This window comes from Cynocephalus volans, chromosome 11, assembly GCF_027409185.1.
Source record: "Cynocephalus volans isolate mCynVol1 chromosome 11, mCynVol1.pri, whole genome shotgun sequence".
In the NCBI taxonomy this organism is placed as follows: Eukaryota; Metazoa; Chordata; class Mammalia; order Dermoptera; family Cynocephalidae; genus Cynocephalus; species Cynocephalus volans.
The window spans coordinates 63,305,695-63,317,988 of NC_084470.1; the positions used below are offsets into that span (position 1 = coordinate 63,305,695).

General features: G+C 41.0%; 1 protein-coding gene across 3 annotated transcripts in view; it reads left to right on the top strand.

Moving 5' to 3' along the window:
• Nucleotides 1-12,294, top strand: part of CACNA1D (calcium voltage-gated channel subunit alpha1 D) — a 300,823-nt gene that overhangs the window by 138,425 nt on the left and 150,104 nt on the right. For all 3 annotated transcript variants that reach the window (XM_063113920.1, XM_063113921.1, XM_063113919.1), the window contains exons 4-5: nt 3,468-3,607; nt 10,910-11,052. In XM_063113920.1, the coding sequence (XP_062969990.1) occupies nt 3,468-3,607; nt 10,910-11,052 (283 nt within the window). The remainder of the gene's footprint in view (nt 1-3,467; nt 3,608-10,909; nt 11,053-12,294) is intronic.

Below are 12,294 nucleotides of genomic sequence, written 5' to 3' on the forward strand. Positions count from 1 at the left end.
TGCCTGTCAAGTGGAGGAGATTGGCATGCAGGAACCATTTAGTCTTTCTCTTTAGCCTGGAGAGGGGCTTTTAAGGTACAGCCCCTGCCCAGGCCCCTTATAGAAGGGACACCCTGTTTCATGTCTGGTTATGGGGGTTCCTGCTTGCCCCTTCTTCAGCATCCCATTCCTTCATCTTTGCTGCTGCTTCTGTGCTCTTGTCCTTCCCAGCCATGGACCTCAGTGTCGTCTTCTCTGGGCCACATCTCACCCAGCTGCTTCTGCTCATTGCATATCTCCACCTTGCCTAGTTAGAAACCTGGCTTTCTTGTTGGCTTCCTTTTCAAATTTCTGGCTCAACATTCTCTTCTCAAATGAACAGTCCTTTTGGAAAGCAAATAATTATCCCACTTCCTGGGATAGGAAAAAAAAAAAAACCTGATGGTTGTTTTGCAAGATTTTTTTTAAACACTACATTTGTTTAATGTGGAGGTACACTTGTTTCATAGGTATCCTTTTTAATGGCAGGATTGGAGACGAGGATGTTGGCTCTAGGCCAACTGGTCTGTCACGCTGTCCGGACTGTGATTGTTCAGTTGGCATTATGGTAGAATATCTGTAATAAAGAATCTCATTAAAGCAAAGCAATATTTCTTATCATCGTTTCCATCAAGTAATTCACTAAGGACTTTGGAAAGAGAAATTCTTTAAAAAGGGTGAGGGGACGGCAGTAAAAGAATCCTAAACAATTAAGTTACACTAATGGCTGTTGTGTTATTGTGGTAAAATCACTTACGAATAAAAGCCAAAGAGGAAAAACAAGCTGTGTTTGGTAGGTGTACTCTCTGTACTCTGCCTTGTTTTTCTGCTCTGAAGTATGGTGCTGTCTTGACATAGGGATGTAACTATGAATATTGATGACAGCAAAGCCTCCCTGACCGCCCCCCCCACTCTAGTAAATAAAGCAGAAAGGATAAAAAGGGAAGAGAAATTGTAAAATCAGTGTGCTGATTTTAGCTCATCTTGTTTCCTGAGAACTCAAGTCTCAAACACATTGATGATCTACATTTGGTGGTCAGGGTCTGATTCAAGTACAGTGGATTGGTATTTTCAGGGATTTTTGCCTCTGGTTAAAGTAACAGAATTCCTTTCACTTTGAGATTTCAGAGTTAATGTCACTGCCTCATTGGAGCCTTCATGGATCGCTCCCCCCTATCTGGTAGCAGCGTGAGTTACATTTCCTCAAAGCATTTACAGCAGCATGTTCAACAGCTATGTGGCATGTGCCTCCTGTGGGAGCACTCCACGGGGGACATGGCAGTGGGTGGAATGACAGGGCATCTGTGCAGTGAACGAAGGCATCCTTGTAGGTCTGTGTGTGGTGTGGGAGGGCATCTGATGTGGGTGTGCAGAGGGAGTGGGGTTCTGCTCAAGGATCCAGCCCGGCTGAGAACAGGCCCTGTGTGAAGGTCTAAAGTAGGCCCAAGGATACAGATTGAGGATGAGTTAGGCTTTTACATTGTAAACACCCTGACCCTGGCTAACTCACCTAAAAGGATTTATTAGGCCTCCGTGATGGTGTTCCGAGGATTGCAGGGAGCTCTGGAGAGCAGGTTTAGAAATGACAGGAACCACGATAACTCTGGGACCTGGGAAGGGAGAATGGATGAACTGACTCTCTCGTGACACGTGGGGAGTCAAGAATGGGGGTGAAGTCTGGGATGCACAGCAGTGGTTGGATGTTTCCCCTGGTGGCCAAGAGAGAGGATACTGGTGGCAAGACAAGCGGAAGTTCCGTCCGGGGCAGCCGTGGCAGAGGGGCCCCACTCTGGCAGCAGATGGCTAGAGCCCAGGGGTGGCTCAGGCAAGATAAACATTTAAATGGAAAAGGGTGTTGGGGCTACCACAAGCAAGTATCTATCAGGTGACAGTTTTTCAGGGGATCAGGCCTGTGGGAATCATCCTAAAATGAATATTTTAAAAAATGTTTCTTAAAAAAGTTTCTTTTCAGAAACTTGAATTTTCTTAAAAATACAAATTTGCATTTATAAAAATATGTCTACAATAGCAGTCACATATAACAAAGCAGAGTCCTTTTTCTTTTTTTCTCCTGTAATCAGTTGTGAAATGGAAGGTTAAGCAGAAGTGAACTAAACCTTTGACTTCATCAGAGGGCTGAAGTTACAGAATCACACATGATGGTTACCTGTCCTGTGACTCTTCAGAAGTTCTCCATGTGTATGTGTGAAACCTTCTTGCCCCACCAGACTAAACTTCGAAGACAGGGACCATAGTGGGGATGTTTCTCTGATCCTGGCTCCTGGTACAGTGCCCGTCGTGCAGAAGAGGTGCTCGTTAAGTGTTTCTTGAGTCCAGTTCATTTGACCTCTTGCACTAGGCATCTTAATAAATAAGTGGATTCTGTGACTTCCATTTCCCTGTGATCTTGGTAACTCTCCTCAAGTCCCACAGGTAATATTAGTAGAGGACATTATAGCACATATGGAAGAGTTTTAATTGCTGATGATGATTATTTAAGTAGCTTCTTGCCAGGGAATGCCTCTTGTAAAATTAATTATACATATTCTTGTCTGCCCATATTTCTCTTGAAACTGAAGCCATATAAAGAAAGCATTTACAAAAGAGGAAAGAGTCAAAATTTTCCACAGCTTATGGAGTTACATGGGCTGGAACTGAAGAGGTTCTATGTCATCCAGCCTGCAGGTGGCCCCTCTCGGGTCCATGAAAGTCAGATTGGAATGGCTACCAGGACAGATAGAAGAGGATTCGGAGCAGAGCCCAGGCTCCCAGAGAAGCACATGGTGACCCATCAGCAGTGTCGGCCAGGGAGGGTGGCATGCCAATAAGCAGGCAGCTTGTTTGTCATCCTGAATTCCACGGCCCACCCACCTGTGTAGATGAGGAAACTTATGTCCAGTGGAGGGAAGCGACTTGCCCAAGGTTACCTTGCAACTCAGTGACAAAGCTGACTCTGACTTAGAAGTCAGGCATAAACCCAGGAGGAAGAGAGGGTCAAAACAGATGCATCTTCATTTCTTCCATCATAGGACATCCTGTTCAGAGCTGCTATTAGAATTTTAGTTGTACCCTTGTGCTTTTCTGGGCCTGATTAGGCAATCTCAGGAGAAAAACATGCTGCATTCTGCAACTGTGTGCAAATAACAAACATGCCTGTTATGTCTCAGGCAGACTCATTGCACACGCATCAGGGCAGGTGGCAAAATGCAATCATTCAGCCTGGAATGAAAAGTGTTTTACGCTTGGTTGCTTATGAGAAATTCCGTGTTAGAATTAAAATGCATTCTTGGCCCAGGTGCAGTGTAATTGTTTCATTTCTCATAATAAAACTTTGCTTGGAGAAAATTACTTCTATCTCTGAGATGTTCTAATCCCTGTTTCTTTTTCTTTTCCTTTCTTTCTTTTCTTTTTTTTTTTTTTTTGGTATGTTTCCTTGTTTCTCTTCACAGGAAAAAGTAGAATATGCCTTCCTGATTATTTTTACAGTCGAGACATTTTTGAAGATTATAGCATATGGATTATTGCTACATCCTAATGCTTACGTTAGGAATGGATGGAATTTACTGGATTTTGTTATAGTAATAGTAGGGTAAGTCCCTTTTACTTTGGGGAAATGTTTATTTGGAAAATGGGAGGTGGGAGGTGGGAGTGGGGAGTAACAGAGAACAGTCTTTTTAGGATTGATTGTTCTTTTATGCCATTTATTACACTACAACCTGTCACAAGTTCTTTTAAGACTGATGCTGCTGTCAATCTCTGAGCAGAGACTAGTTTGAAATTCTCTCATTGTTACTCCCCTTTTCAATCACGTGTTGTGGAAGGGAATCTAAGCTCCTAATTGTGACAGCATTCACCTTACATGGCCTTGCATCTCTACCAATAGACCAGCCCTGCTGGTGATTGGAATCAAATGAGTGCTTAATACTTAGCACCCTGTTAAGTTAAAAAAAAAAAAAAAAAAAAAAAAGAGTAATAAAGCCTTCATAGCAGTTGGGTATTCTGCTATTTAACATCCCTTGAACAAAGCTGTTAGTTTTTTTCTGCTGACTTGTGGAAGAAACTCTGGCAAGCTACTGTCCCTTTTTAAATAACAAAACAAGTGTCTGGATAATGTCACACATCTGGCATAAAATGAAGTAAGCTAAAAAATGCAGAGGGGCAGGTGTTTTCCTAAAATCCTGTTGCAGGAAGAATGCACCAATAGTTTTAGTTAAAGGAGAATAGGAAAATAAAAAAATGGTGGCCAGTGTTATTCTGGTCCTTCCACACCTGGAAATGTTGCTAGCAAGAGAAAAATGAATCAGTGTGAGAGGAATGCTGGGGTCTTTGCACCAAATACTCTCACATAGGAAGATGATATGTCCCTTCTCTTAGTCTTAGTTACCCTAACAGTACAGTGGGTTGCTCCTAAAATTGTTTGTTTCTACAGAGATATTTTTAAATAGCCTCTCTCTTTATATCTCCATGACTTTGATCAACTGCCTTTTTCAGTTGAGCAACATGATTTTTCTTTTGTATTATCATGAATCCTTTGGTTTTTCATAGGAGACTAATTCTGCTGGATATTGGGAGAGGGGGACCAGTTTTGGGCCCATCCTTTCAACCTAGGAAGTTAAAATGGGATCTAAAGTGATAACTTAATGGGACAATTAGACTTATGAGGGAAAAATTAGCTTTTGCAAAAACTACCATAGTACGTTGGCATCTAAGGCATCATTGGAAATGTAATGCACCTGAAATAAACAGGTGGCAGGTATATGCCCTACTTTCCTGTATTTGATGGGCTCTATCAAGGTGTGGTGCAGGAGCCTTGCAGGTCTCTTGGTTCTGGAATAATCTTGATGTGCCTCTCTTGCCACTGGACTTTCTGTTCAGCTAGAGAATGGAGATGCTTAGCTCCATTTATTTTGTCCCCAGGCTGTGTTTACCTCAGCTTGCTGCATAGAGACAATTTTCACACAACATAGCACAAAGACTGGGTGGTCACATTGAGTTAAGCACATGGCAGTCTCATTGACTTAAGGAGACAGAGATAAGCATTCTGGGAGGCTGAGTGGCTGAAATTTGAGAGGCAGAATATGGGAAGGGAGGGAGCTATTCAGAGAAAGAGCTCTGTAAATACACCGTGGGGTCCTTTTGAGTTTTGGCTGAAGACTAAGCTACACTTACATGGGATGTGATTCCATGAGGCCAGGCACAGAACTACTAGAGGAAAGAGAAAGACGGGGGGGCTATAAAACAAATAATAACCAGAGCTATGTGAACAGGACTGGAATGTGTTCAAGTTATGCCTTTCCAGAATGGAAAGACCTCATTAAACACCCTGGACTGTCAGTAGAAACCCTAGAAAGGCCTTTAGTAGTAGGGCCGAACTAGCTCCAGAGCAGGGGCTGGCAAACTGTGGCCAGTGGGCCAAATCCTCGCCCATGTAGCCTGCCGCTTATTTTTAGAAATAAAGTTTTATTGTAACATAGCCACACTCATTTGTTTACATAGTTGAGTAGTTTAGGTCCACAAAGCCTAAAATATTTACTATCTGGCCCTTTACAGAAAGTTTGCCAACCCCTACTGTATACATCTTTATTTTTCCATGAACTTTTTGAAGTTCTCTCACATTAAAGATGTATATTGTAAACCCTAGAATGGATTGGCAAGCTATAACCTGTAGACCAAATTTGGTTTTAAGCATGTTCAGCCCCCCAACCCCCACATTGACAAAATATCTTGTTTGCTGCCTGCTTGGGCAGGCAGTTTATTAGTTTTATTGTAACTAATAGTTTTAGTTACAATAGTCTTATTGTAACACAGCCATACTCACTCATGTCTGTGGCTATTTGGTGCGATAATGGAAAAACTGAGTAGTTGTGACAGAAATCCTATGGTATCTGCACATCCTGCAAATCCTAAAATATTTACTTTCTGGTACATTACAGACGTTTTTTGTTGATGCTTACCTAAGAGGAGCCACTAGAAAAATAAAGAGGTACAGCTAATAAGCCTACAGTGGAGATTAAATGGAATTTTAAAAAAATTTTTAAAAAGCAAGGAAGAAGAAAAAAGGAACTATGGTTAAGACAGATAGAAAACAAATAGCAAGATAGTAGATTTAAACCCATTTAATCCCATCTAAACCCTTATTCAAATCCAGAGTTTAACAGATTATATGTATGTAAAAACAAGACCCAACTCTGTAGTGTCTGTAAGAAACCTACTTTAAATATAAAGACAAATAACTTGAAAGTAAAAGGACAGAAGAATATATACCATGCAAAAACTAATTGAAAGAAAGCTAGAGTGGCTATATTAATATCCAACAAAGCAGATTTCTGAACAAGAACTATTATCAGGGAGGGAGACATCTCATGATGATGGAACCAAGAGGATGTAATAATCCTGAATGTATATATGCCTAGTAACAGAGCTTCCAAATACATGAAGAAGAAACTGATAGAACTAAAAGAGGAATAGACAAATCTGCAACTTTAGCTGTACATGTTAATACTCTGTTGAAAAGTATTGATAGAATGCGTAGACAGAAAATCACTAAGGATGTAGGGAGGCTTGAACAAAACCATCAACCAACTTGACCTAATTGGCATTTTTTGAATGCTTCATCCAACCAGAGCAGAATACACATTAGCCAAAGAAGTCTTTAAGAACAAAACTGGAACCCGATTTTAAGGCTTACTCTAAAGCTACAGTGGTCAAGATAGTGTGACATTGGCATAAGGATCAATACAGATTAATAGAATAAGGAGCCCAGAAATAACCCAGAAGTATGTGATCAATAGATTGTAGACAAAGGTGTCTTGATAATTCAATGGATTGCTGAAACTGTTTTCAACAAATAGTGTCGGAACAACTATTTATCCATGTGAAAATAAGTCTCAATTCTTACCTCGTACCATATACAAACCTTAAAATGGATCATAAGCCTACATGTAAAATGTAAAACTATAAAGTTTCTAGGAGAAAATATGGGAGAAAATCTTTATGACCTCAAGGTAGGCAGAGATTTTTCCGGACACAAAAAGGACACCAGCTTTAAAAAAAGATAATTGAAAAATTGGGCTTCATCAAAATTTAAAACTTTTCTTCCAAAGACAGTGTAAAGAAAATGAAAAAGCAAGGCACAGATTAGGAAATAATATTCATGATACACATATCTGACAAAAGACTTGTGTTTAGAATAAAAAACTTTTACAACTCAATAGTAAGAAGATAGCCCAATAAATGGCAAAAGATTTGAAAAGAGAAGATATGGGCCGAGCCTGTGGCGCACTCGGTAGAGTGCTGCGCTGGGAGCGCGGCGACGCTCCCACCGCGGGTTCGGATCCTATATAGGAATGACCAGTGCACTCACTGGCTGAGTGCCGGTCACGAAAAAATGACAAAAAAAAAAAAAAAAAAAAAAAAAAAAAGAAAAGAGAAGATAACGGGAATGCTCGACAAGCACTTGCAAAGATGCTCGACATTGTTAGTAATTAAAAAAATGCAAATGAAAGCCATAATGACAGTACTACATCCCCCCAGTATTACTAAATGTGAAAGTACCAAATGCTAACAAAAATATGGAGCGAATGGAACTCTCACACCCTGCTTGTAGAAGTGTAAAATGGTATAATCACTTTGGAAAAATTTGCCAATTTCTTACCATGTTAAATTTATCATATGACCATATTAACAGTTCTGCTCTTAGGCATTTGTCCAAGATAAATGAAAACACATGTCCATGAAAAGACTTTATCCAATGGAGAAAAACTGGGAGCAACCCAATTGTCCCTCAACAGGTGAATGGATAAACACGTTGTGATGTATTTACGTGATAGAATATTACTCAACAATAGAAAGATATGAATTGCTGAAAAAGGAAATAACTTGGATGGATCTCAAAAACGTTATGGTGAGAACAAAAGAAGATCAGCAAAAGGGAGAACATACTGTATAATTCCATTTATATAGATTCTAGAAAAGAAAAAACCTATAGTGATAAATAGCCAAGTGGATAGCTGAGGATGAGCTTAGTGGAAAGATGACTGCAAGGAGTCATGAGAGAACTGTTGGACATGTTGGAAAAATTCTGTCTTGATCGTGGTGTTTACTTGGATTTATACATTTGTCACAACTCATATACTTTCAATGAGTACATTTATATATAAATTAAACTGCAGTAAAGTTGATTTAAAAAGTAAAATCATCTGGGAAACTAAAGTAGAACTGGGCTCATTGGTCTTTTATTAATCATGAAAAACTTTAGAACATCAGATTATTCTTTATCAGAAATATGCACTAGATGGTCATCAAAGAAAGAGTGGAGGAGAGACTTTAAAAAAGGAAAAGACAAATTATGATGTCTTCATTTGAATCAAATTCATACACACTGAAGTTTCCCACTGTAGTCTGTATCTCAATCCAGTGGATTTTCCGTTCCAAGTCAACAATGACCTACTGCTTTTGTCAAGATTCCCAAGAACAGAGACATTAAGAAAGCAATGGATATTTCTAAAGAGTTATCTGTTAATAATGTGACAACAGGAGGACTCAATGTGTCTACCAGAGTTGAAGTAACTCCTTGTAAAGTTTGATCTGAGCCAACTTTTATCCTACTCCTGTAATTGTTCAGTAAAGAGCTACTTTTCAAGCATTAAGGCTCACTGCTTAAGTTTTTGTGGAGAAATACATGACTTCCCATTCAGTGCTTCTGACTTCTGTCAATTTAGGCAGCTCCTTGCCCTTTTCTCTTCTGTCTTGAAGGAAACTTTGAATAACAATCTAGGGCCAAATACTGCTTTTTCCCCATGTCCTCATGTCCTAGGCTCATGGTTCTTTTTTTTTTTTTTTTTCCCCTTGGTAGGGGGCTATAAGGGGAAAGAATCCAGAGTATTAGAAGGGAAAGGCAGGGTTCTGGGTCACATAGTCCAGTTTTCTCATTTTACAGAGAAGGAAATGGACTCTCCTAGTGTCTCATCACTCTCAGGAATGGAAACTAGCCCCAGTCCCTTACGGCTCTGCGCTGTCTGGAAACAGGAGCCAGCTTCTCTCTCTGACTCAGGCTCTTCTAAAATGGGAGAGAGATGTTATTCACCTGTTTTCAAGGGCATTGCTGAAGAATAGGAGATAAAAGGACATGAAGCGTATATTGCAAAACACTAATACTTGAAAGCAGTCTTAAGTCACCGCCTGTATAAATTATTTTCCTAACCTCTTTGGGATGAAAATTCCTGTGGCTTCTACATTTCAGAAGAGTTTGAAGTTTTCTTTCTTCCTTTTTCTTTGTTTTTGTGAAGCTGTGAACTTGTTTTGGAGGAGCGACTTTTAACTTTAGCCTTGCTGCAGAGCTATACAGTAATTAGAAAAACTATGCTAATGAGAGAGAAACCTGTCATAAATGTGATGTATTTACCCAGTCATAACTAGGGAGAGTCCATCATCTGAAGCTTTGAAAAGGTAGAGACCTGGCTTAGTTTCCTTCCTGGCTGGGTTCGTTGCTAATTGCTGTACTGTTATTACAACAAAGGTCTCATCTGTAAATGGCCTAGAATGACACAACCATGCCTGATCGGGACTGTGATCAGACCACCCCGTGTTTTATGGACTTGATGTCCTGGTGATCCAGAGGCATGCCAGTGGGGGCAGAGTTTCTGCTTTGGCGGCTAATTAAACTTTAGAAACCTTTCCTTTGTTGCTGGGCCAGTCTTTCCCACAATCTGATTGGCCAGAGTTGATGCTGTTTGAAACGGGCAAATTTATATTTATGCTGAAAAATGAGCAACAATTCCAAAGAATAAATATTTATTTGAAAGAGCAAAAGTAACTGTCAAACTAGCAGATTGCCTGAAAATAGCTTTGTCCAAAAAACCTTCTGAGAGTAGGAAAAAATTTATTGTGGCTGCCAGATACAATATTATTCACATTTCAAAAGAGAAAACGACAGTATTAATACCTTACCTTAGGTAGCTGCTTTTAGCCTTTGTGCAGCAACTTGGCATCTGTGATTTACATCATTCCCCAAATATCCCTGTGAGGGTGAAGGTGGGGGTGCGTGACTACACTGAAAGTGGTATAATGTGTTAAGATCTGGGGCTTTGAAGTCAATATTCATTCATTGCTTTTATTTATCAAATATATTTTGAGCACCTCCTGTATTTCAGGAACTGTTGTAGGCATTAGGCTAGACCAGACTAAATGAACAAATGAACAAAACAGATTAAAACTCTGTTATTCATGGGGTATAACTGCAATTTGTGGTAATGGGCATGCTGCCAGTATGGATCTGGCCATCACATCTTGGGCATGAGTGGTGACAATCAGATTTGTATCTCATGAATATTCATAACCAATAAAAAAAATCTCTGTCATATGGAACTTATATCTAGTGGGGCCACCATACCTGGATTCACATGTAGTTCTGCCGCTAGGACAGTTTACTTATTCCCATCCAGTTTGTTTCCTCATGTATAAAATGGTGTTAATAATACCAGCTTCATAACATTTTGTGAGGATTAAAGAGATCATGTCTGTGTAGTGCTTAGCACATAGCAAGTGCTCATACATGGTTGCCACCAAGATGACTGATGTTATCATTTCTGTTTGGGGCAATTCTACTGGTCATCATTGGATTTCCAGTGAGTCCCCTCTTTTGTGGGAGGTGACTTGCTCTCAGCTGCTTCACTGGCATGAAGACAGATGAGATTAGTCCCTGTCCCAAATCATTTTGGAGATGGGGTCATGTTCAGATGGCACAGTCCAGTTCTTGCTTTGCCTCACTTTCCTTTTACTTAAGCAGCAGCCGCATGGAATTAGCCCTTGTTCAAAAATAACTACTATTATCATCCTGTTTTGCTTCCCTGGGTGACGGACTCTAACATTTCTTCCTCTCTCCTTCTTTCAGATTGTTTAGTGTAATTTTGGAACAATTAACCAAAGAAACAGAAGGCGGGAACCACTCTAGCGGCAAATCAGGAGGCTTTGATGTCAAAGCCCTCCGTGCCTTTCGAGTGTTACGACCACTTCGACTAGTATCAGGAGTGCCCAGTAAGCGCTTTTTGTTTCCTAGAGTCAGGCGAGTGCTAGTTTTTCCCTCTAGGTGGGTCTCAGAATTATGAAACAGGGCTATGAGGTGAGTTGCTGTGCTCCCGTTGGGCTCAGCAGACCACCGTGGAGGACTTCACAGTTGACAGGACACTTTTGCTTGCACTGTCATTTAGATCCCTGTGACAGTCCCGAGAGGTGATTATTGTCATCTTGATTTTGCAGAAAGAATCCGCTCTTGCAGAGACTAAGTGGTGGCATGAGGCCTTGGGGTTGGGCATCCTGACACCAATCGAGTTTTCCTTCTCTGACAATAAGGGGCCACCACCTCCCTGCTCCCAGGCCTGCCCCTCTGAAAGTGGGGGCTGTGTAGATGAGGCTGTTGGAAGGCTCTCTGCCTTTTTCCAAGGTGGGGAGCAACAAGGGGTGGACTCTTGGAAACTTGGATTAGCTTCCCCTCCTAGTAGGAATTGTGCCTGTCCCCCTCTGGGGGAAGAGATGAATGCTTCCACTTCCTCACCTGTATGCAGGGCATGGTAGCACCTGCCTTGCAGGTTATGAGAACTGAATGAGGTAATGGAGGGAGAGCCCCTAGCATGGTGTCTGGAACACAGAGGAAGCTCTCAGTGAGAAAGAGAGAGAGAGAGAGAGAGAGTTGTCATTCACAGGGCCTTAGTTTGCTTCTGGCTCCAGACCTCCAGGCCAGGTTGAGCCACACCTGAGTGGGAACAGATGCCTTGTCTGTGTCCAGGCAGGAGCTGCAGGCCTCTTATTCTTCCATAAGGATTGTGGGGTTTGCCTTACTGGGCTCTGCTCCCTGAGAGAACTCCCTGTGTTGGGGACTTCAGAGGATGGAAGTCCCATCACCTCTCCAAGGACTTGTGCTTCTGAGGTGGTTGCCGGCTCACAGCCGGAGTGAGGATATGGGACTGCAGGGTGTGCCTGTTTTTCAGAACTCATAAAGCCATCGGAAGAGTGCAGAGCACTCTTTTTTTTTTTTTTTTGCCTCTCAAGAAGTTTTTCATGAAATTTTATTAAAACTGTTGGCATGCAGAATGCACCAAAAATCCTCTGGAAAAAACACTGTTTCCAAATTTAACATTTTAAAATGTAGGAAGCGGTGTTTTATGTGTACTTGTTTTTCCAGATGGTTCATTTATTTTCATTGAGAAAGATCAGCACAAGTCAAAACCTCAGAACTGTCTGGAAGCAACTGAGAAAAATAGAAATGGAAATGACTGGCTC